General features: G+C 40.3%; 1 protein-coding gene across 2 annotated transcripts in view; it reads right to left on the bottom strand.

Annotated features, from left to right (window-relative positions):
- Positions 1 to 9,361: 9,361 nt before the first annotated feature.
- Positions 9,362 to 25,998, bottom strand: part of MPPED2 (metallophosphoesterase domain containing 2) — a 301,933-nt gene continuing 285,296 nt past the window's right edge. For both annotated transcript variants that reach the window (XM_082270164.1, XM_082270163.1), the window contains exons 6-7: positions 14,646 to 14,759; positions 9,362 to 10,685 (exon numbers count right to left, since the gene is read on the bottom strand). In XM_082270164.1, coding sequence (XP_082126290.1) covers positions 10,567 to 10,685; positions 14,646 to 14,759 — 233 coding nt within the window. In that variant the 3' untranslated portion in view covers positions 9,362 to 10,566. The remainder of the gene's footprint in view (positions 10,686 to 14,645; positions 14,760 to 25,998) is intronic.

Raw genomic sequence — 25,998 nt, 5'->3', positions numbered from 1 at the left:
GCAGACCTAAACAATTAGGCACTGCTTCATTCACTACAAGGGAGCCACAAACTAAATTTACCTAGCAACCTAACCAGAAGAGGGCACTACATACATATATTCGAATGATAGATAGATAGATAGATAGATAGATAGATAGATAGATAGATAGATAGATAGATAGATAGATAGATAGATAGATAGATAGATAGATAGATAGATAGATAGATAGATAGATAGATAGATAGATAGATAGATAGATAGATAGATAGATAGATAGATAGATAGATAGATAGATAGATAGATAGATAGATAGATAGATAGATAGATAGATAGATAGATAGATAGATAGATAGATAGATAGATAGATAGATAGATAGATAGATAGATAGATAGATAGATAGATAGATAGATAGATAGATAGATAGATAGATAGATAGATAGATAGATAGATAGATAGATAGATAGATAGATAGATAGATAGATAGATAGATAGATAGATAGATAGATAGACTTCCATGTCTGCACAATCCTTATAAAATTGCTTGTTACAAGGCTATTGTGTTGGTACAAAGACTTTAAAATGTATGTACATATTTTTTTAGCTGAGATTTCCCTTCACTACCTGTCCCAGGGGGATTCCCCTCTAAGGCTTGGTTCACACCTGTATGCATTTTTGGGTGCTTTTTGCAGAAACGTACTACAGTACATTTACATGGTTTCCTATGGGACACATTCACATCTATGCTTTTTTCAGCCACTGCGTTTTTGGAAAGGGTCCGGGACTTTTTTAAATGCAAAATGGTGCTTTTTAAACTTTTTTTGGTTTAATAGACTTCACCGGAGAAGCTGCAGAAAAACATGTCGTGCATTTTTGCCTTGATTTGCATTTTCTAGTCAGCCCAACAACAAATTGGCTACAAAAAAAGCATAAAAAAAGCAAAACGCAAATTGTGGCAAAATCACGGTAAAGTTGTGGTAAAATCCTGTGTGAATAACGCACAGCAAAATGCATTGTAGAACGCACCAATCGCAAAGTGCATAGATGTGAACCGAGCCTAAATTTAATTCCCGGTGACAATGGGCACCAGTGCAAATAGAGATGTGAATCTCTCTCTCCTCTATGTGAGGACATAAGACAGCAACAAAAGAACTTGACAGAGGGTCTAATCTCTCTCTACTTTGTCCAAAACGAATAGGTCCACAAGTGGCTAATGGAACTGCTTAACAATATGGCTTGTGTGGCAATTTTATATATATATAAATATATACAGTATCTTACAAAAGTGAGTACACCTCTCACATTTTTGTAAATATTTTATTATATCTTTTCATGTGACAACACTGAAGAAATGACACTTTGCTACAATGTAAAGTAGTGAGTGTACAGCTTGTATAACAGTGTAAACTTGCTGTCCCCTCAAAATAACTCAACACACAGCCATTAACCACCTGCCGACTGCTCACAGTATATTTACTGCGGCAGTCGTCCCCGGCCAGGCAGAGTGACGTAGGTCTACGTCGCTCGCCTGTCACTCCTTCTAGAGCCAATAGCGGGCGAGCGCGCGCCCGCAGAGGCGCGCGCCCGCCACGGCTCGTTCACGGAGGAGTGCGGGAGTGTGACTGGCGGACCCGATGTCCGCCGGTCACATTACGATCGCCGGTACAGCAGGAGAAAGACAGAGCGGCTTATGTAAACAAGCCGCCTGTCAGTTCTCCCTGTGTAAAAATGAAGATCAGACGGTTCTACTATGTAGAACCGTTGATCTTTGTTTTTACACCAATAGCAATGTCCCACTACAGTTAGAAGCACGCCCCTAGGACACACTTAACCCCTCCCTGTCCAATACAGTTAACCCCTTCCCTGCCAGTGTCATTTTTGCAGTAACAGTGCATATATATAGCACTGATTACTGCAGTAATGTCACTGGTACCCCCAAAAGTGTCAAAAATGTCAGTCAAGGGTCCGATCTGTCTGCAGCAATGTCGCAGTACCGCAAAAAAAATCGCAGATCGCCGCCATTACTCGTTAAAAAAACCCACCAAAAATGACAAAAATCTTTCCCTTTGTTAGTAAACGCGATAACTTTTGCGCAAACCAATCAAAATACGCTTTTTGCGATTTTTTTTTACCAAACATAGGTAGCGTAAAACAAATTGGCCGAAAATGTTAAAAAATTTTGATTTTTACATTTTTTTGGGGGGGAATTTCATATAAAAAAAGTGAAAAATATTGTTATTTTTGCAAAAATTACGCTCTTTTTTTGTTTATAGCGCGTGATCAAAAAAATCGCATAGGTGATCAAATACCACCAAAAGAAAGCTCTGTTTGTGGGAAAAAAAGGACGTGAAATTAGTTTAGGTACAGCGTTGCACGACCGCGCAATTGTCCGTTAAAGTCACGCAGTAAAAAATCGCAAAAAAAACCCTGGTCTTTTAGCAGGAAAATCCTCCGGTGGTAAAGTGGTTAATGTCTAAACCACTGGCAAGAAAAGTGAGTACACCCCTAAGTTAACATGTCCAATTTGTCCACAAATAGCCATTTTCCCTCCCTGGTGTCATGTGACTCATTCGTGTTACAAGATCTCAGGTGTGAAAGGGCACCAAGTGTGTTCAATTTGGTGTTATAGCTCTAACTCGCTCATAGTGGTCACTGGAAGTTCAACATGGCACCTCATGGCAAAGAACTCTCTGAGGATCTGAAAAAAAAGAATTGTTGCTCTAAATAAAAATGGCCTAGGCTATAAGAAGATTACCAAGACCCTGAAACTAAGCTGCAGCACGGTGGCCAAGACCAGGCAGCTTTCTAACAGGACAGGTCCCACTCAGAACAGGCCTCGCCATGCTCGACCAAAGAAGTTGAGTGCACGTGCTCAGCGTCATATCCAGAGGTTGTCTTTGGGAAATAGATGTATGAGTGCTGCCAGCATTGCTGCAGACTTTGGTCAGCCTGTCAGTGCTCAGACCATATGCCGAACACTGCATCAAATTGTACTGCATGGCTGTCGTCCCAGAAGGAAGCCTCTTCTAAAGATGATGCACAAGAAAGCCCGCAAACAGTTTGCTGAAGACAAGCAGACTAAGGACATGGATTACTGGAACCAAGTCCTGTGGTCTGATGAGACCAAGATAAACTTATTTGGTTCAGATGGTGTCAAGGGTTCAAGGGTATGCGACGGCAACCAGGTGAAGAGTACAAAGACAAGTGAAACAGTCAAACATGGTGGTGGCAGTGACATGGTCTTGGGCTGCATGAGTGCTGCTGGCACTGGGGAGCTACAGTTCACTGAGGGAACTATAAATGCCAACATGAACTGTGACATACTGAAGCAGCGCATGATACCCTCCCTTCAGGTACTGGGTCATAGGGCAGTATTCAAACATGATAACGACCCCAAACACACCTCCAAGATGACCGCTGCCTCGCTAAAGAAGCTGAGGGTAAAGGTAATGGACTGGCAAAGTATGGGTCCAGACTTAAACCCTATTAAGCATCTGTGGGGAAAGTGGAGGAACGCAAGGCCTCTAACATCCACCAGCTCTGTGATGTCGTCATGGAGAAGGGGAAGAGGACTCGAGTGGCAACCTGTGAAGCTCTGGTGAACTCCATGCCCAAGAGGGTTAAGGCAGTGCAGGGAAATAATGGTGGACACACAATATATTGACACTTAGGGCCCAATTTGGACATTTCCACTTAGGGGTGCACACACTTTTGTTGCCAGCGGTTTAGACATTAATGGCTGTGTGTTGAGTTATTTTGAGAGGACAGCAAATTTACACTGTTATACAAGCTGTACACTCACTACTTTACATTGTAGCAAAGTGTCATTTCTTCAGTGTTGTCACATGAAAAGATATAATAATATTTTAAAAAATGTGAGGGGTGTACTCACTTTTGTGAGATACTGTATATATATATATTTATCTATACACGAGGTCTGTCCAGGAAAATTGCCAGCCTTTGTTAATTTAATGAAAGCGGTGTGTGCGACATTGATGTTCCTGGCAGACAAGGAGAGTGGACTGGAATGAGCATGCGTGAACAATGACAACTTCACTGTACTAGTCAATTGGGATGCTAGATGCCGTTGAGTGATCATGTGTACTGTGCGGCCGTGTTTTGTGAGTAGAGAAAATTATGGTTTAAGTTTTCTCTGGGTTTGGTAGTCCTGGAGTTTGAAGTTTCCAAAGTGTCTTGGTGGGACGGAACCCTCAATGCTGTGTCCACGCTTTGCGTGACACGTGCAGCCCGTGTAAATGCATAGGTGTGCAAGGTTGTTATAAGCCAGGTTTTAGAGTAGGTCAGAGCAGTTGGAGTTGCAGTTGTTGCTGTTTAGAGACAGAACCCTGTCAACAAACCTGGGGATTCCTGCTGGAGACTGCATTCATTGTGAGGGGGATTCCTTGACCAAGGACTGGGAGAGTTGGGACATCTATACGGGTCTGGGAGGCCGAGAAAGCTGAGGCAGTTAACGGATCCAACGGACTGGAGGGAATCTGGAAGTCTCTAGAGCAGGGTTTCTCCAGAGGTTGCTAGAGGTTCCTTGAGCAATTTCTGCCTCTTCTGAGTTGTATAGTAAAGGCCCGTACACACGTACCGATCGTCGGCATACAAACGTCGGTGGACGAAGGATCTGCCGATTGTACGCGTGTTAGTATGGTGCCTCCGACAGATGTCTGCGCACAATCCGCGGACAAAAGTCTTTCGTGCAAACATGAAAATATTTGTATGCCGACACCAGAACGGACGATTGTTCGCCTGTCAGTACACAATTCGGCCGACAGACCGCAGATTTGCAAGACTGGGCATGCTCAGAAAATAGAAAACACAGGGAAAGTTAACCATTACATGACATCACTTCTGCAGTCGGCGGACAAAATTCTTGTGCTGTCCTTGTGCTGTCTTTGCACTTTTCAGCAGACACCGACATCCCGGGGAGAAAAGAGGAACATTTGTAAGCCGACCATCGGTACGTGTGTACGGGGCTTTAGTTTAATCAGGGGTTCCCTGAGAGCAGAAACTTCAAGGGGCTGAAAAACAATTTTTCATCTAAATAAAAGTGGGCTGTCGTGCCCTTAAAACTAAAGATTGCACTGATTTGGGCTTGCTTGAAAAATGCACCCATCACTGAGCTAACCAATCCCCATACCACATACTATATATATATATATATATACATATACATATATATATATTTTTTTTTTATCAACTGGAATTTTTCTTTTAATGAAGTGTGACATAAATACACATATTTACGCAGAATGCTGCTGATTGTACACTTGTTAGCTGGGTTTTCTTTTAAGCAATTCTGCAATATCAGCGCATTCCACGTCTCTGCCCTTTATGTAGTCATAACATGCCTCATAGCTTATTACTCCACTGCCCCTGAGCTGATAAAGGCAGCCCATAACAGGCATGACGTCCACCTTCAAACACAAGTGGAAGCCATCAGATTGAACCATTAAACTAATGAAGTCATTTGGCTGCTTCTGTGCCTGAGTGTCTCTGTTAAAAGGACCATATTCATCATATGCGTTTTTTGCTTAAATGCCATTTAGTGAATTCTTTGTTTGCTGTAAGGGCTGGCTAATGAAGGCCTCTTTATACCCAATAAGAGAAACATTAAAATAACGATAATGAACACGGAAGTGCCACGAACATATTCTTTCTCCAGAAAATATATTTTTATTGCTTGTCATTTCTACAAAATGGCAGAGGTGCATTCACTGTGTTTATTTTCAGCTGACCTGCGACAAATGGCATTGGCATACCTTCCAACGGTCCCCATTGTAGTGAAACATTTTTGATCTTTTTTAGGCTAGGGGAAGTGGCTTGCTTGGACATGGATTCAGTGGAAGGTGTGGGGGGGGGGGGGGGGGGTGCAACTTTAAGCTGGACTCTGGGCAGATTTAAAAACACAAAGCACAAATTAAGTCAATTATACACTATATTACCAAAAGTATTGGGACACATAAACTTTAATGGCATCCCAGTTTTAGTCTGCAGGGTTCAATATTGAGTTGGCCCACCCTTTGCAGCTATAACAGCTTCAACTCTTTTGGGAAGGCTGTCCACAAGGTTTAGGAGTGTGTCTATGGGAATGTTTGACCATTCTTCCAGAATCGCATTTGTGAGGTCAGGCACTGATGTGAATGAAAAGGTTTGGCTCGCAGTCTTCGCTCAAATTCATCCCAAAGGTGATTTATCGGGTTGAGGTCAGGACTCTATGCAGGCCAGTCAAGTTCCTCCACCCCAAACCCACTCATCCATGTCTTTATGGACCTTACTTTGGGAGTTATGCTTGTAACTATCAGCTTTCAAATGCTTCATGGGACTTGTAGTTCTGCAATGGCTGGAGGTCCACAGTTTGAGCACCCATGCCCTAAGATACCTATGCGTGCTTTTGTTTGCACAGGACCTTCTTTTCTCCCCATGTCAGTGAGAGTCCAAAGCAGCTTGAAGCAACTTTCTGGGTTGGGTGGTGAAATGCAGGTCAGGAGCACCTGCATTGAAGGAACTATACATGATTGCAGAGCCATCTCAAACACAAGCTAAGTGCACTAGAAAGTATTTTCCCATCTACAGAAGCCCTAAGACCCCAATTACACTTTGCATAGTGGGAATCCGCATTCCCACTTGTATGTTTTTTTTAGGCACATCTCTGCATGTCACACATAGGGCAGCCCATTAATCTGAATGGGCTGCCCCGTGTGCATCAAACACGCCAAAGAAGCTTGCCACTGAGCCAGGTGGGTTTGGCAACACATCTTTTGCATGTTTTGTCAAGCAACAAAATCGTGTTTGGGGTGCCATTAAGAAATAATTTCTGAAAACACGTGCTCAAGAGTCTAAGAGACCACTTCTTTACATGATTTTCGGGCCCCACAAAACAGAGGCCTTAATGGGCAAATGTTTGGGCATTCAATCCCAACCTAGGTTTGGACTGAACCATTGGCTAAGCCCTACTGGCAAGCACCAGAAGGTTCCAAAAGCTATAGGGGCTTCTGTGTCACTTTAGGGTTGCTTGATAAAGCTTTAACCACTTTACCACCGCCCACAGTAATATTACTGCGGCAGAGTGGCTCGTTATCGTCTGACGATGTAGTACTATGTCGTCAGACACTCCCCCTTCTGGGCGGCGCTTGCGCGCCGCCGGAGGCTCGCTCCCGCTTTTTTCAGTCACAGCGGGAGTCGGGCCAGGGGAGGAGCAGCGGCGATCGCCGCCGCTCTTCCCCCGATCGTCGGGGATCTAGTGTGGAGATCCGCCCGCCTGTGTAAACCATAGTGACAGGGAGTGACAGATCGGACTGTTCAGCATAGCTGGACATCCGATCTGTCCATGACTCACTCAGTCCCCTCCCCCCCCACACGTCAGTAAGCACCAGGCATACATTAACCCCTCCCTCTCCAATAAAATTAACCCCTTCCCTGCCAGTGTCATTTTTACAGTAACAGTGCATATATATATAGCACTGATTACTGCAGTAATGTCACTGGTACCCCCAAAAGTGTCAAAAATGTCAGTCAAGGGTCCGATCTGTCCGCCGCAATGTCGCAGTCCCGCAAAAAAAATCGCAGATCGCCGCCATTACGCTTTAAAAAAAAAAACACCAAAAATGACAGAAATCTTTCCCTTTGTTAGTAAACGCAATAACTTTTGCGCAAACCAATCAAAATACGCTTATTGTGATTTTTTTTACCAAACATAGGTAGCAGAAAACAAATTGGCCAAAATTTTTTAAAAAAATTGGTTTTTACATATTTTTAATTTCATATAAAAAAATGTTAAAATATTGTTATTTTTTCAAAATAAACCCTATTTTTTTGTTTATAGCGCAAAAAGTAAAAATCGCACAGGTGATCAAATACCACCAACAGAAAGCTCTGTTTGTGGGAAAAAAGGACGTAAATTTTGTTTGGGTACGGCGTTGCACAACCGCGCAATTGTCAGTTAAAGTCGCACAGCGCCGAATCGCAAAAAGTGGCCTGGACGGAAGACAGCAAAATCCTCCGGTGGTAAAGTGGTTAAGCTGAACTCTAGAACAACAAAAATTAATGCAGCTCTGTACTCATTATTACATCGAATTTTCAGCCCCAGAATTCGACTTGGCGTTGGCCTCTTGCAGTCCCTGTCATTCTATTCATGTGCTGACAAAACGCCTGCTTATAGGAAGAGAAAGCAGAGTGACAGACAGATGATCTCATCACTGTGCTGCTTCTCCTTTCACTGTCCAATCATAGGGTGCGACGGGTCCAGGAAGACCAGGGCTCAGATGAAGTTGGTTGAATGGTTCTGACAATCAGACTGACATCTAGCAGTAGGAAAAAAAAAATACCGTGGGGGAAATCTCTAGATTTAAGCTGAATATTGCAGCAAAAACTGGTAATTTTATATTTTAACTCCTTCACGCCTAAGGGTAAAACAAATAGTAATGCCTAAGCCCAATTTTGCAACTTTAACATGTGTTAGTAAAACTGTACATATCATGACAACTACTTTCTGCATCCAGGTGGATTATACCTGTTTTTTTTTCCAGGACAAATAGGGCTTTCATTTGGTGGTAAATGGTTAGGGATACCTACTGGATTTTTTTTTATTATCAAAGAAAAACTGTCCCAAAATGGTAAAAAAAAAAAAAACCCCAAAAAACATTTTTTTTTAAATGTAGCTGTATATTACTTGTTAATACTATAATCTACCACCAAAGAACAACCCTAAATACATTCTCCTGCTCCTGATGATCGCAGCAATACCACATATGTGTATGTATTTGTTGTTTGTACCCGTAGTACAGCCCAGAAAAAATAGTCTGCGTTTTACTTACCTACCTGAAACACACTGACACTAATACTAATTAAAAAAAAAAAAAAAAAACACAATCCTGCCCCAAATTATACTGACCCAGATCTTTCACCCAACCACTAACCCTGGCACTGAACAAGATCAAACCCTGATCTAGGTATTTTTTCTGTATTTTTTACTATTTATTTTTTACACACACTACTTTTTCTCCCTGCAAGGAGAGAGAGATACAATGTATCTCTCTCCTCTATTCACAGAGAGCGAAATACAGGGGCGGGTTTCAAAGTGAGTGATCACTGTGTTAGCCAACCAGAGGCTACCACAGCGATCAGGTGACACAGAATCAGGAGTTCCAGGTCACAATCGCTGAGACCCCGTCTCTGTACTGAGAGCATGCTGAGCTTACTCCCAGCACAAAGGGAGATACGCATATATGCGTCCCCATGGAAAAAAGCCCACTTCAGTGAAGCTGCATATATGTGTTACTTCGGTGTGAAGGGCTTAATTGGCTATTCATTGTTGTCCTGGTTATTTTTGGCTGGTGATCTGCTTCAAGAAACCAAATACAAACTCGTGCACGATATTGAAAAATCTTGCAATTTTATTTTGCATATAAAGGCGCTAGATATATAATATCACAATGAATTTAAAAGAAACAACTGGATTTCTAAAGTCCATTAACAAGGTAGCAAAAAAGGAAACAAAACAGGACAAGCCTTGAAAAAAGCATTTACAAAGGTTAAAGGAGAAAAGGGCTATTTGCAACAGTATTTTTGTGCTAGCAAGATTGCATTTACACACAGTGCAAAATAAGAAAAAAAAAATTGGACATGGGAGAGGGGTAAAGGGATTCAAGAATGCTTATAAAAGAGCAACACAGCCCTTCTTGTCTTGATTGTATTCATTTCATTCTTCACATGCCTACGACCGCACAGAAATACCGCTTCTTCTCAGAAGGTAAGAATACTTGCAAATATAACACATCCCTCATAATTCAGGTGTGCTGCGTGCAGCATTTTTAGTTTTTATTTTTGCATTTGCCTATACAGCCAATAATAAATCCCACATTTTGTTATAACACACAAAAAATACTTATATATATATAATATGTATATAAATCCATATTTAAAAGGAGTCTGCATTTACATGTTTTAATGTACGGCATACCTGGTCTTTACAGGTGTTTCAGCCCCATACATAATAAAAATAATTTAATAAAAAATACAGGCAAAAAAATACAAATAAAACAGCGAGACAATAACAGGTCATGGACTGAATTATGCGTACAAAAAAAAAGTCATCAGAGCTAAGAAAAAAAAAAAAAAAATATTATAAAAATAAAATGGACATAACAGCACTGGAAAGACTTTGAGGTGATAGAAAAAAGCACACAATTCAATAATGGTTAAAAAAAAAAAAATACAGACACAATTCAAATAATATTAAGTTGTGCAAATCCCGGTGGTTTACAAAATGAATAGCTTACTTTTTTTTTTGTTATTTTTTTTAAAATTTTATAATAATGTTATGAACCGACCCTCCTGGGATATGTACATTTTACAATAGCTTTCTTAGGACACAAGAGAAACAGATAAATTAAAAGATGTTTTTAAAAGCATTAACTTTTTCTTTCCTTTTTAAAGGTATGGTTTGTTTTCTTTGTACCAGTTCGAGCAGAATGCAAATCCAAAACTTGGAAATAGATAAAAAGAGCAAGACAGTTATTATTAAAACAAAAAAAAGGCAGTTTATAGACCCACAGATACAGATGTGTTCAGGGTCTTCATGATCCTTGGGGATTAGGGAGGTCAAAAATAATTGGAGGATTGGTTGGTTGAAAGCTGACTGTACACGTTGATGCATTGATGTAAGTTGTGTAGCCATCAGTCATAATTCCGTAACCTTCAGGAGAAAAAAAAAATGTTATAGGTGTTGTAATATATACAAATATTGTACAACAATCACAAATTCTAAGACTGTTTACTATAAGCTCCAACATGAAAATGCAGCAAGCCGTAATCCTCTTTGGACAAGGTAAGCTGCTTGCTTTGTAGGTCCTTTTAAACACAACAGGCAATCCTAAGAAGCTCAGAAATAACCATTAATTCTAGCAGTTTACCTTCCTGTCGCTGGGCAGTCTTAAAGGCTGAATACCAAATTGTACGTAATGCGTTTGCAAAATTTGCAGCTCACTAATCAAGGTAAATGCAAAGTGAATGTTGACTGAATCAAAAATAAGGTTGAGTTATTTACTATTTACTAGCTGCAAATATACTAAATCAATACGCTGTAAATATGCACAAAAATGTACTTTATTTAACAGCAATGCAGCTTTTGTCCTAAAAGTGGACCTGGATTCAGATTTCAATATGTTTATTAATTTTATAAGAATGAGAAACACACATGGTGTATACAGGTAACAACCACCATGGGTAATAACATACAATTTGCAATATTTTACATGGTCAACAGAAAAATGTAGGAATATGGCAATCACAACAAAAGGTAACAGGTCAGTGGCTCTTGCCGTGGGCCGGAGCCATACCAGCCAGACCGGGCCCCACCCCACCCCCTCCAGCACCCCCAAGGGAACACGTGGACCTGGATTTAAAAGAGAAGTGTGGGATTTCAAAATAACAAACATACATACTCATCTAGGTGGATGCAGAATCGGTATATTGCTGCATCTGTCCCCTGCCGCCTATAAGATTGAAAACTGAGTGATCAAAGACTGCTAATCACTCAGTTCTCGGTCTTCAATGAGCAGAGAGCCAGTGACTATCAGTCATTGGCTCTCTGCTCTGCCCCTCCAGCACTCACTGGAGCGCCAGGCTGTATAGGGGGGCGGGAACAGCTGAGCCAGCTGCCGGTCAGGTATCTGGGTGGATTCCCAACATTAAAGTAGGGATTCCTCCAGAGTTTAGACAGGCTGAGCGATGTCAGCTGAAAGTGGACTTTAGCCCATTGTCAGTTGAATACCGGTTACAGGAGTGCAGAATTAAGTGCACTCCTGTGACCCACAGGAGAAGTTGGGTCAAAAGAGCTTTGGCCCTACTTTTCCTTTAATATAATGAAAATTTGCTATGTTCTAGTGATCATCAAGAAATATTAATTGTGCATAAGCTGTACCCTGAAAAGATATATTTTGTCTTACATTGATACTGAAAAACAGCAGTGCCCTTTTTGGTAAGTGAGGATGCCTACAGCCTCATAGCTGTATATCTGCAATGCGCGATGCAACACTCTGCCTATGACTGCTAATTCCACAAAGTTTTTAGTGAGATTTGGTCATGTCAATGCTTTGCTGCATTGTTGGAGAGGAATCTGCACTGCATGTATCCCCCCTGCTTCATTCATTCTTTGGATCAGTTTGTTTTGCTGCTTGTTAAATACTCCCCTCCTGGACATCATATCAGTCATCAGAGGACAAACTCTGATATGAGGGAAAAAAGTCCTCCTCCACCAAGATGGCCACCTCCATACACAGACATTGTGCAGAATAAGGCATGGTAAGTCAGTAGTGGGGAAAAGGTCACCAGCAAGCAACCTGCAGGTAATACTGGTGACTAACCCCTTTACCCTCTGCTTGTTTTTTTGGGCACAGCATCTGCAGTTCAGGTCCTTGTTAAAAAAAAAAAACATGACAAAAGCCATTTATAAATGGTCCAATAGTCATGAACACCACTTGTTTTGGTAAACTTTTGTAATTGTAGCTAATTTTTCCCATTCTCATATTCAATGGCTTTGTTATCCTGGTCAATTTGTCAGTTCCCCACTTTTCCAGTTAGCCATTTGTTGGTGGTTTTTCAGCCATTTTTATCTTTTTTTTAAATGTTTTAAAATAAGCCACATTTATAAAAAGATGCACAGTATGTAAACTTAGAGACCAGGTTTGCATATTTAGTATGGCTCTATGAGAGTTGCAAATGTATTCACTTCTAATAACCACTGTCGAAAAGGAGACTTCTCCTTAGGAGAGAATTCCCCTTACTTCTTGTTGTGTCGAGGGAAAGTGAGACACAGGAAAAAAAGCCTAACAAGGGTTTTAACTGTTCCCTACTTTATCCAAAACTATAAATTAGGTTTTATCTTTGTTATGGGATTGTGACACCTGACCTCTATTAGTCAGTGATACCTGATTCAAGATATAAAATGTAGCTATATAGAGACCCTGAGGAAGAGGCAGGACCTTGAAACGCGTCAGCCTACCTATGGACGTTTTTACTCATCATGTTGGGATACTGTGGACTTCATAGTCCTTTTATGATATGCCTATACCAAACACATGTTTGTGAGTACACCCTTTTATACCTTTATACATTAAACTGTTTTAAGGATAATACACAAGGCCAGTGCACCCTCTGTTTGTTTCTTTTGGGATTATGACGCCTGACCTCTATTAGTCAGTGATACCTGATTCAAGATATAAAATGTAGCTACTGTATAAAGAGATCACACAGACTCAAGTATCAGTAAAGCCAGCCATAGATGGATTGAATCTTGCCTGGTTAAGCAGGGACCAGCCGGTATTAGATCCATCTATTAGCAGGCTGTTTGTACAGAAGTTGTTTCATCGATCGACTTTAGTACAACCAGCCTGTTAGTTTTTTTTGCATGTCATTACTGGTGACGGCTATTGCTGCTAACAGTGATTATTGTGTTCTGTTGGCAGGAAAGGCTCCTGGAAAGCAGAACACAATAGCTTTGCGGGAGGGAACCTGTGGTTGCTGGGATGAAAATCGCCTCACTTTTGGCTTGCCTAAGCCGGTCTGTTTATTTCGGTGTAATCTTAGATTAGGTATACAGATTGACGTATATCACGTAGACTGTGTCAAGGTATGAGATTAATCAATCAAAAAATAATACGATTACAGCAAGCATTGAGATAACTGTCTTGTGATCATTGTTCATCAACAAGTTATCATAAAAGGGATGTTTATTTCTTGTGGTTTGATGTGCCCATCAAAAATAACACCCAGAGGCAGATTTCCAGGAACCTCTTTTGCCACAGGTTCTCTAAACATAAATCATAAGTTTCAGTAAGTCATCAGAATTTATTTTTGGAAAATGCTAAGTGTACATGTAGAGGAAAAAACCAAACACTGATTAAAATTCTTATAATGAAACCATTTTGTTTCTAAGCAGCCATCTTCTCTGCGCCTCAATCTTTAAAAGGGAAGTTTGGGATTTAAAAAAAAACATTTATATTTACCTAGCTGGAAGCAGCATCGATCCCTGGCTGACTCTGAAGTGAGAACTAAGAGATCAAACACTGCTGAGCGTTCAGTTCTTCCCTTCGCTCTGAGCAGAGAGCCAGGACTGTCAGTCAGGCTCTATGCTGTCTCCTCCAGCGCTCACTGGAGCACTGGGCTAAGAAACAGGCAGAAGGGGCCGGTTTAGGCTCTCGACAGATTGCAGAGAGGCTGGGTCAGGTGCTGATAAAGGCCTCTGGGAGGATACTGACTATATGATCAGGATCTTTCCTGAGCCTGGACCAGCCGAGTGACAAGAGCCGACAGCGGGCTAGAGACTGAAAACAGTGCAGAAGGAACAAAAAAATGTTTGCCATACTTTTCCTTTAAGCCCTCTCAGGAACTCAGATTGAAATTAATGATATAAATATTTCATTAAATTGTTGTAGATTATTTTGGTACTGTAAAAAAAAAAAATGTATTTAGTATATAAAAGGTATAACAGAAAAAGCTCACAAAGATAGACGCCAGCCTTAAATCTCAGTCACAATAGTTTTTTGGCACTTGGGATGTACTATAAAAGCCTGGGCAAGCCAATCGTTTCAGAAGCTCAAAACTCAACTTTTTTCAAAAGTTCCCACTAATATTCAATTTATTTTGTGCTGCTCACCTTCATGGATTCCACCAAAGACATGCAACTTGGGTCTGACCCTCCTTTGCACCGTATTAAGAAGTTCTACACACCCAACCCGTTGCAACTCTTTCGGAACCCAGTCCCGGAAACCTAACACAAAAAGAGCAAAGAAAGAAAATATTAGACAAAGGTACACTTAATATTCGGTAATCAGCAAGCATTTTACTTAATTTTGCAGACAGCGATAATTTACCGTAGGTTTAATATACCATCTGTAAGATCACACCTTCCATTAACGGCCAGCAAAATGCTTTTAAGGAATGTTCATTTTGCCTTCATCAGAATGTTGCGTTTTTGGGGTCTCTTAGATGTAATGAGCATTTTCTTTTTCCTTGCCCAGAGTTTGATTTATAAAAGTAAGGGTTATAGAATTAACTTTATTCCTGAGAGTTTCTTTCAGTTTCTTCCCGGCAGTAACCTAATTATTTAGCCGTTCCCTTATCCTCTTCTCTCATTTCATTCCTTTTTTTTTTTAATTGCATTTTTTTTTTCTCATTTACCGGTGAAATATCAGAAGAGGTGTTTCTATGACACCGCCGTATAAATTCACCCGAATGTTCTCTGCTTTAAGCTATTGTTAAAGGGCTCAGGTGCCAAATCCCACTGCAGAGGACATCTCTCTTCAACATTCTGGGGAGCTGACCTAGTCTCTGCAATGGGGAAGTCACTGAGATGTAATGGAATTTAAGGTTTTCCTGCAGTAATATGGCAATCTCCGAATGGTTATTGTAAAAGATTGACACCTATCCTCATTAACAGGCTAAAAGCTTCTAATGCGTAACATGATTGGTAATTTCAATTGATTTGCTATCACTTTGGCAGTGGAAGCTTTCTGCAGTTTCTGGGCAAGGAAAAAATATAAAATACTTCCTCCCATAAGAACCATTATGGCGTTTTTGCATCACTGTTAAACTGGCATCATTTTTTTTTTTTTTTTGTAACACATACATGATAAAAATGTGATCAATGTTGTGAATGTATCTAAAATGAATCTTCTAATTATAAATAATACGTTTTCTAATTAAAGAAAGTTTGGTTTTTAAAATATGCATTTTGATATGCAACATGCACTAAAAGCTTAACTCCAGGAATAAAAAAAAAAAAAAAAAAAAAATACCCTTGCAGTACTCCTCATCCTGCATGGGGTAAAATGCTTGTTAAAGTTAGAAGTTCAGCTAAAATCGAACTACTCCCACCCCTATTGTGAGACTTTTCTATGTACCCTGGAAAAGAATGGATGTGTATACTTACCTATTCTGAAGTCGCTCCGGTCACATGATCGGGTCCCAGCGCCAATTTCAGTGTAGAGGAGGGACAGCCGAGAACGCATGCCACATAGTAAGCCTATAGGTGATGTCATTGCATAGGCATTTTTAGCCGTTGTCGGTGATCTCTTCTGTTCACTGAAGCCGCCACTGGACAGATTATGAGACCGAACCGGAGCTACCTAAGAACAGGTAAGTATAAGCATCTTTTCTTTTACAGAATATATAGAATAGTCTTAGAATCGGGAGTGGAGTATGTTTAGCCTTAGATAGATTTTGACTGAACTTCCACTCGTACACACTACTAGATTTTTTATTTTTCAACCCAGCGGAGTGAACGAAAATAAATCTGACAGCTCAGGAGGAGCAGCTGTACTAACTATGAGATGTTAGTACAGCGATCTCCCCTGCTGAGCTATTGTGTTGTAACAGGGGGATGTCCCACCCCCCCACCAGAACATACCAGTCAGCCAGGAGGACCGGTTGCCGTACACATGGGCCAAACATCGGCCAGCTTCTTTTGAACCGGCCGATACCACCCAACATTTGGCCCATGTGTACTAGGCTTAAGTCTAAGTGGTAGAGGAATAGGCTATAATACTTGCCTCATTCCTAGTTTCCCTGGCAGTTGGTGCTCTCCTCTCTGACATTCTGGGTTGTGGGCAGGCTATCCCTGCCTTTATGTACAATATAGGACATATGATCCTGCATTGCACACAAATATATCAGAAGGTGACTGCTGGGCACTGGCCTTGGGGAACTGGTCACACAGTGTGGAGGAAGCCTACCGGAGTCAGGAATATGGTAAGCATTTTTGCACATTCCTCTACTTCTAGAGTGTTTAACCCTTTCAGTGCCAGAAAGCCCCACTGCAAGGGTTTGTTTCTTTTTTAAGTGCCCAGGGTGTGGATTTAATCCTTTTAGCAGTATTTTCCAAAAAGAATGCAGGAACCCCTAAAGCAGTAATCTTATTCACATATAAAATTGAAATCCTTTTAAAAAGAAATTCACTCAAATCTAACTATTTCAGAAATAAAACCTCACCATATCATCCAACTAGCACTGAAAGCTTTGGACGTTCTACTTTATTCCTTGCTAAGGTAAGGCTTGTGTACGGGAAGCTGGGATATGGCATTTTATAAATACCCAATAAATGCTTGATCACAAGACAGTCGCAACACATTAAATAATGTTCAGAGACAGTAGCTGCAAAAAAGCTATTAATGCCACTAGGGTACTCTTAAAGCTGGCCAAACACTAGTAGACTTTAGTTCAAAATTGTTTATTTTAAGAATGTTGAATCTAATTCTTAGTGGGGTTGACTTTCAACATTCCCTTTTTGACCACAGTGACAAGAAAATTTGAAGGAGCAGGATGAGATATTTTTCTCGAATGAGCTAATTTCTAACAGTGTGGTTTTTGTTCAACTTATTGAATGCACTGCAAATTTTTATGCAAATGTTTGTAAGAAAGTTTGTTTAAAAATCTACTAGTACACGGCCAGTTTTACACTCTATTCTGGTTAAACCTAATTTTGGTCCTAGCATCTAAGAAATATTTTTGGCATACTTCATGGACTGCAGTCCTCTATTTGGATGATCCACTATGGGCAACTGCAGATCCACAGACCACTAAGGAATTATAAACTAAGTGGTGGAAGGGTCAGAAGGATTAGATCATCTTTCATTAGGGCTTGTTCACACCAGCAAGCCATGCTGTACGCACCTCCACTGATGTGCGGAAGGAGGAACAGTCACTTTTGCACTTTTTACTTCTCTATTTTTTCTAAGAACTTTAATGACATGTCATAAGTGGAAGTTGTGATGTTTGTGTCACAACATGCTACGTACACCTCAAAACGACCTTGTATTTGCATTGGACCCAACTCTAATAGTGTGAGCAGTGTTACTTTGGCTTCTCCCTTCAACATATACTATATGATAATATAACTAAAACCAATCAGAATGCAAAATGGACTTAACGAACATTTATAATTATACACCTCTCTGTTCATCATACGGACCAGGAGTTGAAGATCTAAGAGTTATCTGCAGCGCCCCCCCCCCCCCCATCTGATATAATGATGATACATTCAAAATATCAGATAATCTTAAAACAGTAGGATGAGGATTCCGGTGGGTCTGGTGAGATCACACAGTATTATTACATTATAAAATACCTCTAAAGAGAATATGTCATGTTGCCATTTCAAATAAAGTGACAAGGACATGTGAAAAAAATACAAATAAAAAGTCTACACTTCCCCTTTAAGAACAAAAAGTTACACAGAATGGGCTTGCAAAGGTTAAAAATATCCAACTCTCAGAATCTGAAACGTAGACCTAGCAAGGAAGTCACTGCTAATTGATGGCTCTTAGAGTTTAAGAGCCACTTAGTTCTACAGTTAATGTAGAGAATCCATAAAAATGAACATCAATTACTACGCAAACTGCCTGTCTGGAAGTGAGAAGAATCATTTCGCAGATGAAGCAGGTGAGGCGTTTATATATGAGGTGTCCAAATCCGTACCGCACAATGTCACAGGATCTTTATTGTGCATGTAAGAGCGTAGACAGTGCCACTGCACTCTACCCATAATTCCATCACTCTTTGTGTCTGCAACTAGGTGAGAAAAAGCAGGAGATGGACAATGGTGGATAACAAGTCCATCCGTAGCTGGTCAGCTTTCCATTTAGTTCTACTTTAATTATTGCATAGTACAGTACATGTATAATATTATATATTATTATATATTATAACTATAAAAAAGTGCAAAAGAACATCTGAAAGGAAGATCCATTCTCAGGTACACAAATGGCCATAAATATATCGACACCCTTCCAAATTATTAAGCTAAGTTGTTTAGAAACCTCAAACAATTGTAAAAATAGTGCTCTTCCAACTTTGCAGCAACATTTGGAGGAGGTCTTTTTTTCTTCCAGCATGACTGTGCCCCTGTACACAAATCCAGATCCTTAAACATGGTTTGATAGTTTGGATGGAGGATCTGTAGTGGTCTGCACCGAGCTCTGACCCCAACCCTACTGAACACCTTTGGAACACCGAGCCACGTCTTCTTGTCCAAAATCAGTACCTGACCTCACTAATTCTCTCCTGTCGATATGAGTACAAGATCCCATACACTCCAAAATTTGTTTTGATCCGAAAATAAATGTCAGACGAAGTTTCGATTTATAGATATCCAAATCTCTGATTAAAATAGTCAAATTACGTTGAAATTAGTTTAATTTCCTTTTGTATATTAGTTTTTACCAAATTCCAAATTCTCTTCTGGAACAATTGACATGCTGGTAGGTTAATTGGATCCTGTATGTATAAAAAAAATTGGCCCTACTGTGTATGTATGTGAGTTAGGGACCTTAGATTGTAAGCTCCTTGAGGGCAGAGACTGATGTGAATGTACAATGTATATGTAAAGCGCTGCGTAAATTGACAGTGCTATATAAGTACCTGAAATAAATAAATAATAATTGGTATTTAGATCCCCACTGACAGCTGAAATGGCGGAAATTCTGAAAAAATAGTGTGGGGTCCCCCCCCCAATCCATACCAGGCCCTTCCGGTATGGTGTGGATTTTAAAGGGAACCCCATGCCAAAATTAAAAAAAAAAAAAAAAAGAAACGGCATGCCCCCCCCCCCCCCGAAAAATAAATACCAGACCCTTATCCGAGCATGCAGCCCGGCAGGCGAGTACTTTGGGGTAGTGGGGGGCTCTGCTCTGAAACTAGAATTCGTTAGCAAATTTATAAACAAAGCAAATTTAACGAAACTAAAGAATTCCTAAACCAAATTAGTAACATAACGAATCTATCTGAAACAGATCTTTCCGTTCTGCACACATCTGCACCAAAATCTTGTTAAAAGTCTTCTCAGAAAAGTGGAGGCTGTTCTAACAAAAAGGGCCCCTTCCTAATGATGCCCATGGTTTTGGAATGGGATGTCCAACTCTTGGCCATATTGATAGTTTCCCCAGTCGTCTTTTATATACAGTACAGTATATATACCCTGGGAAGGCTAACACTATTTAACCCTCAAAAACTCAGCGTGCTGTCAGCCGACAACAGTACCTAGTAGTTTAGTGCAATTCTAGCAAATCAACTAATTTCTATACTTGCAGAATATAAAAAAGTTATTAAATGCAGGACAATGTGCATATATTGCAGAGATACACAGCATATGTTTTTCTTTTTATTTTTTTTCCTGATCTGCACTTTAATGTTCAGGGGCTTGGGACACGTCCATGTAGGAGCAATGATCGGGTGTCCACAAACCTTTAGCCATATAATATAAAGTATAAGTATGTAGATGCCAAGATATCTAGGGCCTCATTCATATAGGCAACTGGGGGGTAAAAAAACAGGCAGTCGAGTTGTGCTTTTACTGCCTACCTAAAGCCTACCATACAGTTGCAGGGTGTTGTTCAGATGTTGCAACAAACATAATGTGTCATGTCAAGTTGACAGGTGTCACGTCAGGTGGGCAAGTAAGAATTTTTATGCTTTCTGTATTATTCCTCACCACCTATTAGACAATAAAGCTCTACCAAGCAGAGCCCTCATATAATTTGTTTTTAGGATTTGAACTGCTAAAAGTGTAAGTAAGTTTACTGCTGCATACCTGACTGTGAAGTATACAGGACGTGATTGTGCTAAATAATAATAATTACTAAAAAAGAATTAGGGTAAAAAAAGGCAAAAATTAAACTGCATAGAAAACAAGAATTTCTGGAGGTTTAGGCAACTGTGTAAAGTAAAGCTTTGAACTAAGTGAACCAGAAAACGTTCACGAAGCTGGAGCAGTATGAAAAGGAACATGACTACTGCAGAGAACAAGGAGGACTCTGAACTTCTGAGGTTGAGCATCCCCCCACACACACCTGTACTCTATCAGAGTCCACCATCAAGTAGATATAGGAGGAGTCCTTTGTAGTGCATTAGCACATCCATCCCAGCAAGGAGTGTTGTCTCCAAGGATTAGAGAGGCTGGATTCACCCCTTTTTTATGGATAGTGTAGGACCCACTGATAATGGGGTACTTTGACGTAGTGGTGGGCTTGAGCACGATATGGCCATATGGTGGGACTAAATCCCCATTTTTATTTATGGATTGTCTCCATATTTAATAGTCATTTCTTTTGCATGGTTGCGCTATTCTTTTTTAACCGGTTGCCGACCGCCGCACGACTATATACTGCGGCGGTCAGCCCCGGCCAGGCAGAGTGACGTATCGGTACGTCACTCGCCTGTCACTGACTTGCGAGCCTTTCGCGGGCGGGCGCGCGCCCGCCGCGGCTCGTTCACAGGCAAGTCAGTGCGTGTGACCGGCGGACTCGATGTCCGCCAGTCACACTGCGATCGCTCCTGTGAAAGGAGAAAGACAGAGCAGCTTGTGTAAACAAGCTGCCTGTCAGTTCTCCCTGTGTAAAAGTGAAGATCTGACCGTTCTACTATGTAGAACGGTTGATCTTTGCTTTTACACCAATAGGAATGTCCCTACACAGTAGAAAGCACGCCCCTAGGACACACTTAACCCCTCCCTGTCCAATAAAGTTAACCCCTTCCCTGCCAGTGTCATTTTTGCAGTAACAGTGCATATGTATAGCACTGATTACTGCAGTAATGTCACTGGTACCCCCAAAAGTGTCAAAAATGTCAGTCAAGGGTCCAATCTGTCCGCCGCAATGTCGCAGTACCGAAAAAAAAATCGCAGATCGCCGCCATTACGCGTTAAAAAAAAAAACACCAAAAATGACAAAAATCTTTCCCTTTGTTAGTAAACGCGATAACTTTTGCGCAAACCAATCAAAATACGCTTTTTGCGATTTTTTTTACCAAACATAGGTAGCATAAAACAAATTGGCCGAAAAATGTTAAAAAATTTTGATTTTTACTTTTTTTTTGGGGGAATTTCATATAAAAAAATGTGAAAAATATTGTTATTTTTGCAAAATTTACGCTCTTTTTTTGTTTATAGCGCGTAATCAAAAAATCGCACAGGTGATCAAATACCACCAAAAGAAAGCTCTGTTTGTGGGAAAAAAAGGACGTCAAATTCGTTTAGGTACAGCGTCGCACGACCGCGCAATTGTCCGTTAAAGTCACGCAGTAAAAAATCGCAAAAAAACCCCTGGTCCTTTAGCAGCCAAATCCTCCGGGGCTTAAGTGGTTAATATACATGTTGCTTGGTCCATAGCTGCACCGGCTTTAGATATACATGTTCAGGGTTTGCTCCCCCAATTTTTTGCTTGTAACATTAAAGTGGACCTAGCTCCAGGCATATTTCTCATGTAAAAGCCTAAATTAAGGTAATTTTTTTTAACCACTTCTGGACCGTAAGGATTTGCCCCCTTAACCACTTTACTTTCAGAAATACTGCGGCAGACAAAGTGACGTAGGTATACGTTGCTACTGGGCAAAGTGACGTAGGTATACATCGCTCGCTCTCAGGAGGCTAGGGGGTAGGCTCGTCAGCAGGGAAGTTGATTCATGTGTCAGGTGGCTCCGATTGCCGTCTGACACCCACGATCATTCCCCACTGAGAGAGAAGAACGGTCAACTGTTGTGAACACAGCTGACTGTTCTTCTCCCTGCAATGATCATAGAGGCCATGTGATCCTTCTATATAGGATCACATGTCTCTATGGTCATTTCAGAAGCCCTGCCCCCCACAGTTAGAATCCCTCCCCTAGGCTTACATTTAACCCCTTGATCACCCACAGTGTTAACCCCTTCCCTGCCAGTGTCATTATTACAGTAACAGTGCATATTTTTAGCAGTGATTACTGTAGTAATGTCACTGGTCCCACCAAAAGTATCAAACATATCAGTCAGGAGTCTGATCTGTCCACCGCAATGCCGCCATTACTAGTAAAAAAAATGAATAAATAAAAATGACATAAATCTTTCCCGTACTTAGTAGACGCGATAACGTTTGCGCAAACCAATCAAAATACGCTTATTGCGATTTTTTTTTACCAAAAATATGTAGCAGAAAACAAATTGGCCGAAAATGTTTAAAAAAAATAGATTTTTAAATGTATTTTTTTGAGAATGTCATATAGCAGAATGTGAAAAATATTGTTTTATAGCGCAGAAAATAAAAATTGCGCAGGTGATCAAATACCACCAAAAGAAAGCTCCATTTGTGGGGAAAAAAAAAAAGATATACATTTTTTTTTTAGGTACAGCGTTGCGCGACCACACAATTGTCCGTTAAGGTAGTGCAGTGCCGAATCTCAAAAAATGGCCTGGTCATTAACCACTTTAAGACTGGAAGGATTTGCCCCCTTAATGACCAGGCCCTATTTTGCAATTCGGCACAGTGTTACATTAACGGACAATTGCGCGGTCGTGCTGTACCCAAATAAATTGATGTCCTTTTTTCCCCACAAATAGAGCTTTCTTTTGGTGGTATTTGATCACCTGTGCGATTTATATTTTTTGTGCTATAAACAAAAAAAATGCGACAATTTTGAAAAAAAAAAAAAAAACAATATTTTTCACTTTCTGCTATTCCCAAAAAGAAAAAAAAAAAAAAAGGTAAAAAATCAATTTTTATTTGTATTCTGCTACATATTTTTGGTAAAAAAAAAATCACAATAAGCGTATCTTGATTGGTTTGCGCAAAAGTTATCATGTATACAAACTAGGGTAAAGATTTGTCATTTTTATTTTTTATTTTTTTACTAGTAATGGCGGCGATCTGCGATTTTTAGCAGGACTGCGACATTGCGGCGGACAATTATTTAAAATTTTTTTATTTGTACATACCTTTAAAACCTTTTCTTCTGTAGCACTTCCTGGTGCTGACTAGGCGATTACGTCACTAAGCGATTTGCAAGGGCTCCTGGGATAGCGGCGTCATGTATCCCAGAAAAATCTTGCGAATCGCCTAGTGATGAAATCTCACGTTATTTCAGGACTGGAAATGACGTAAATGGAAGGATCGGGATGTCAGGATTGACAGGTTGCTATAGCAATGGGTCGGGATCTTCCGCCGACGCCGCCATTGTTATGGCAACCTGTCGAGAAGACAGAGAGCCGCACAGTGTGCAGGCACGAGATCGGGAGGTGCATGCTGGGTAGCCAGCTGTAACGAATCCCGGAAATCAAGAGAAGAGGGCTTCAGATGCCCACAGATGTCATGGAACCTGCCTGCTTCCGAGATCTGGTTAGTCTTCAAATACTTTAACACAAAGTACAAGGACTACACATAGGACATGTTCTTAATGTTGCTAGATATGTTTAAACAAGTACAGAGGAGCGTTTAAAAAAAAAAGTATTTGGGGGACTGGAACTCCGCTTTAACTAGTTGCAGACTTTGGGCATGCCACCCATGGCCAAAAAAATGTCATCATTGTACACAGGGCATGCAAATCGCATCCAGCCCCTATGCCCTGCTTCTTGGACCCAACATTACAGTATGCTCAGAGAAGATGGCAGCTCTAGCTGACAAACATGCTGAATGAGTGTTTATAAACAACACAAATACAAAGATATAAAGTAACATATTGTTATTTTTGTATCTTTTTGTTCAATCATCTGCAGACCAAAGGGATGAATTTAGATCTTCAGATGATGTCAGTTAAAGCAACCTTACAAGTAAAAAAAAAAAAGTGTGTTTTTTAAAAATAAAATGTTTTTCTATTTGACCACTTATTAACCCTTAGTTTACCCTAATAAGTCCTAATTAACACCTTAGTCTCCTTCTCTCTTCAACCATTTTCCTACTGTTTTTTTATGTTTCTAATTTATTAACTATTCATATTTAAACTTGTTCTGTTTTGTTGATATTTTTAGATATTTAACCTATATTTACACATTCCCCATTTTAAAAAAAAGTGCTAAATTGAGAAAAAAAAAAATCACTTTGTTTCATTTGTAGAAAAAAAACAAAACATTGAGATGCTTTGTATCAGAATTATAATATTAGTGATATTTTAAACGGGATAAATTACAGACTAAAATGTGCATAATTTATGTGCAGTAACACTATTTATTTTTAAACTAACACTGCATAAAAAAAAAAAGAACGTCCATTTTGTTAAGTTTCATTGGATTATTTTGTCTAAGGATTGTGGGGAAAAAAAAAAAACCTTTGTTGCAAGACAATAACATAAAAAGAAAGCCTTGTTTGTCCTTAAAAAAAACAATAGACAGTATGTATTACCTTGTTATCTTTAGTAATGACAAATTTATTGCTGAATAAATAGGTCCATAGTAGAAATGTAAAAATTGCCCTGGTCCATAGGGGGTGAACAGGTGTGAGAGGCGAAGTGATTAAAAGAGGAGATCATGATTTTTTCTTTTAAATCATACTTACCTAGGTGGATGCAGCATTGGCCCAATGCTTCATCTGCCCTCCGCCAGGTCTAAGACTGGGAACTGAGTGATCAAACAATGCCGATCCCTCGGTTTTCAGAGCTCCATGAGCAGATAGCTGGTGACAGTCAGTCAGCAGTGATTGTCAGCAGCTCGCTGAGAGGCTGAGCCAGAGTTCTGCATGGATCACAACCATATGGGTCTTTCCCCAGCCTTGACCGGCTCTGTGACATCAGCCCACAGTGGGCTTCAGGCTGCTGTCTGCTGAAAAGGGGTCACGGGAGTGCAGAATGAACTGCATTCCTGTAATCCACAGGAGAAGTACGACAAAATGAGCTTTGGCTGTACTTTTCCTTTAATGAGAAATGTAGTCAAAGTGGGCAATGGTCTTCTGGCAGTTCACCCTGAAACCCACTTACAATGATCTTTCCCGTACTCCATTCCTCTGGAACTCAAGTATACATGGGTTTGTGGGTAGGTGATTAGTAGAGTATGTTACTTAACCCTGAACAGACATGTTTTGAGGAAGGAATTGTTTTTAAAGAGGAAGTAAACCCTCCTCTGACACTTTTACCTATAGGTAAGCCTATGATAAGGCTTACCTATAGGTACTGTAAATATCTCCTAAGCATGTACCATTTAGGAGATAATTACCTTACATGCAGCCAGTGACGTCACTGGCGCATGCGCTCTGAAGGAACGGGCGCTGGTGCTGTTTCTTC

Source organism: Pelophylax lessonae (assembly GCF_965119305.1).
Source record: "Pelophylax lessonae genome assembly, chromosome: 10".
NCBI classification, from domain to species: domain Eukaryota; kingdom Metazoa; phylum Chordata; class Amphibia; order Anura; family Ranidae; genus Pelophylax; species Pelophylax lessonae.
Note: the sequence above shows the minus strand (reverse complement) of the source record. Positions and strands in the feature narration are given on the sequence as shown.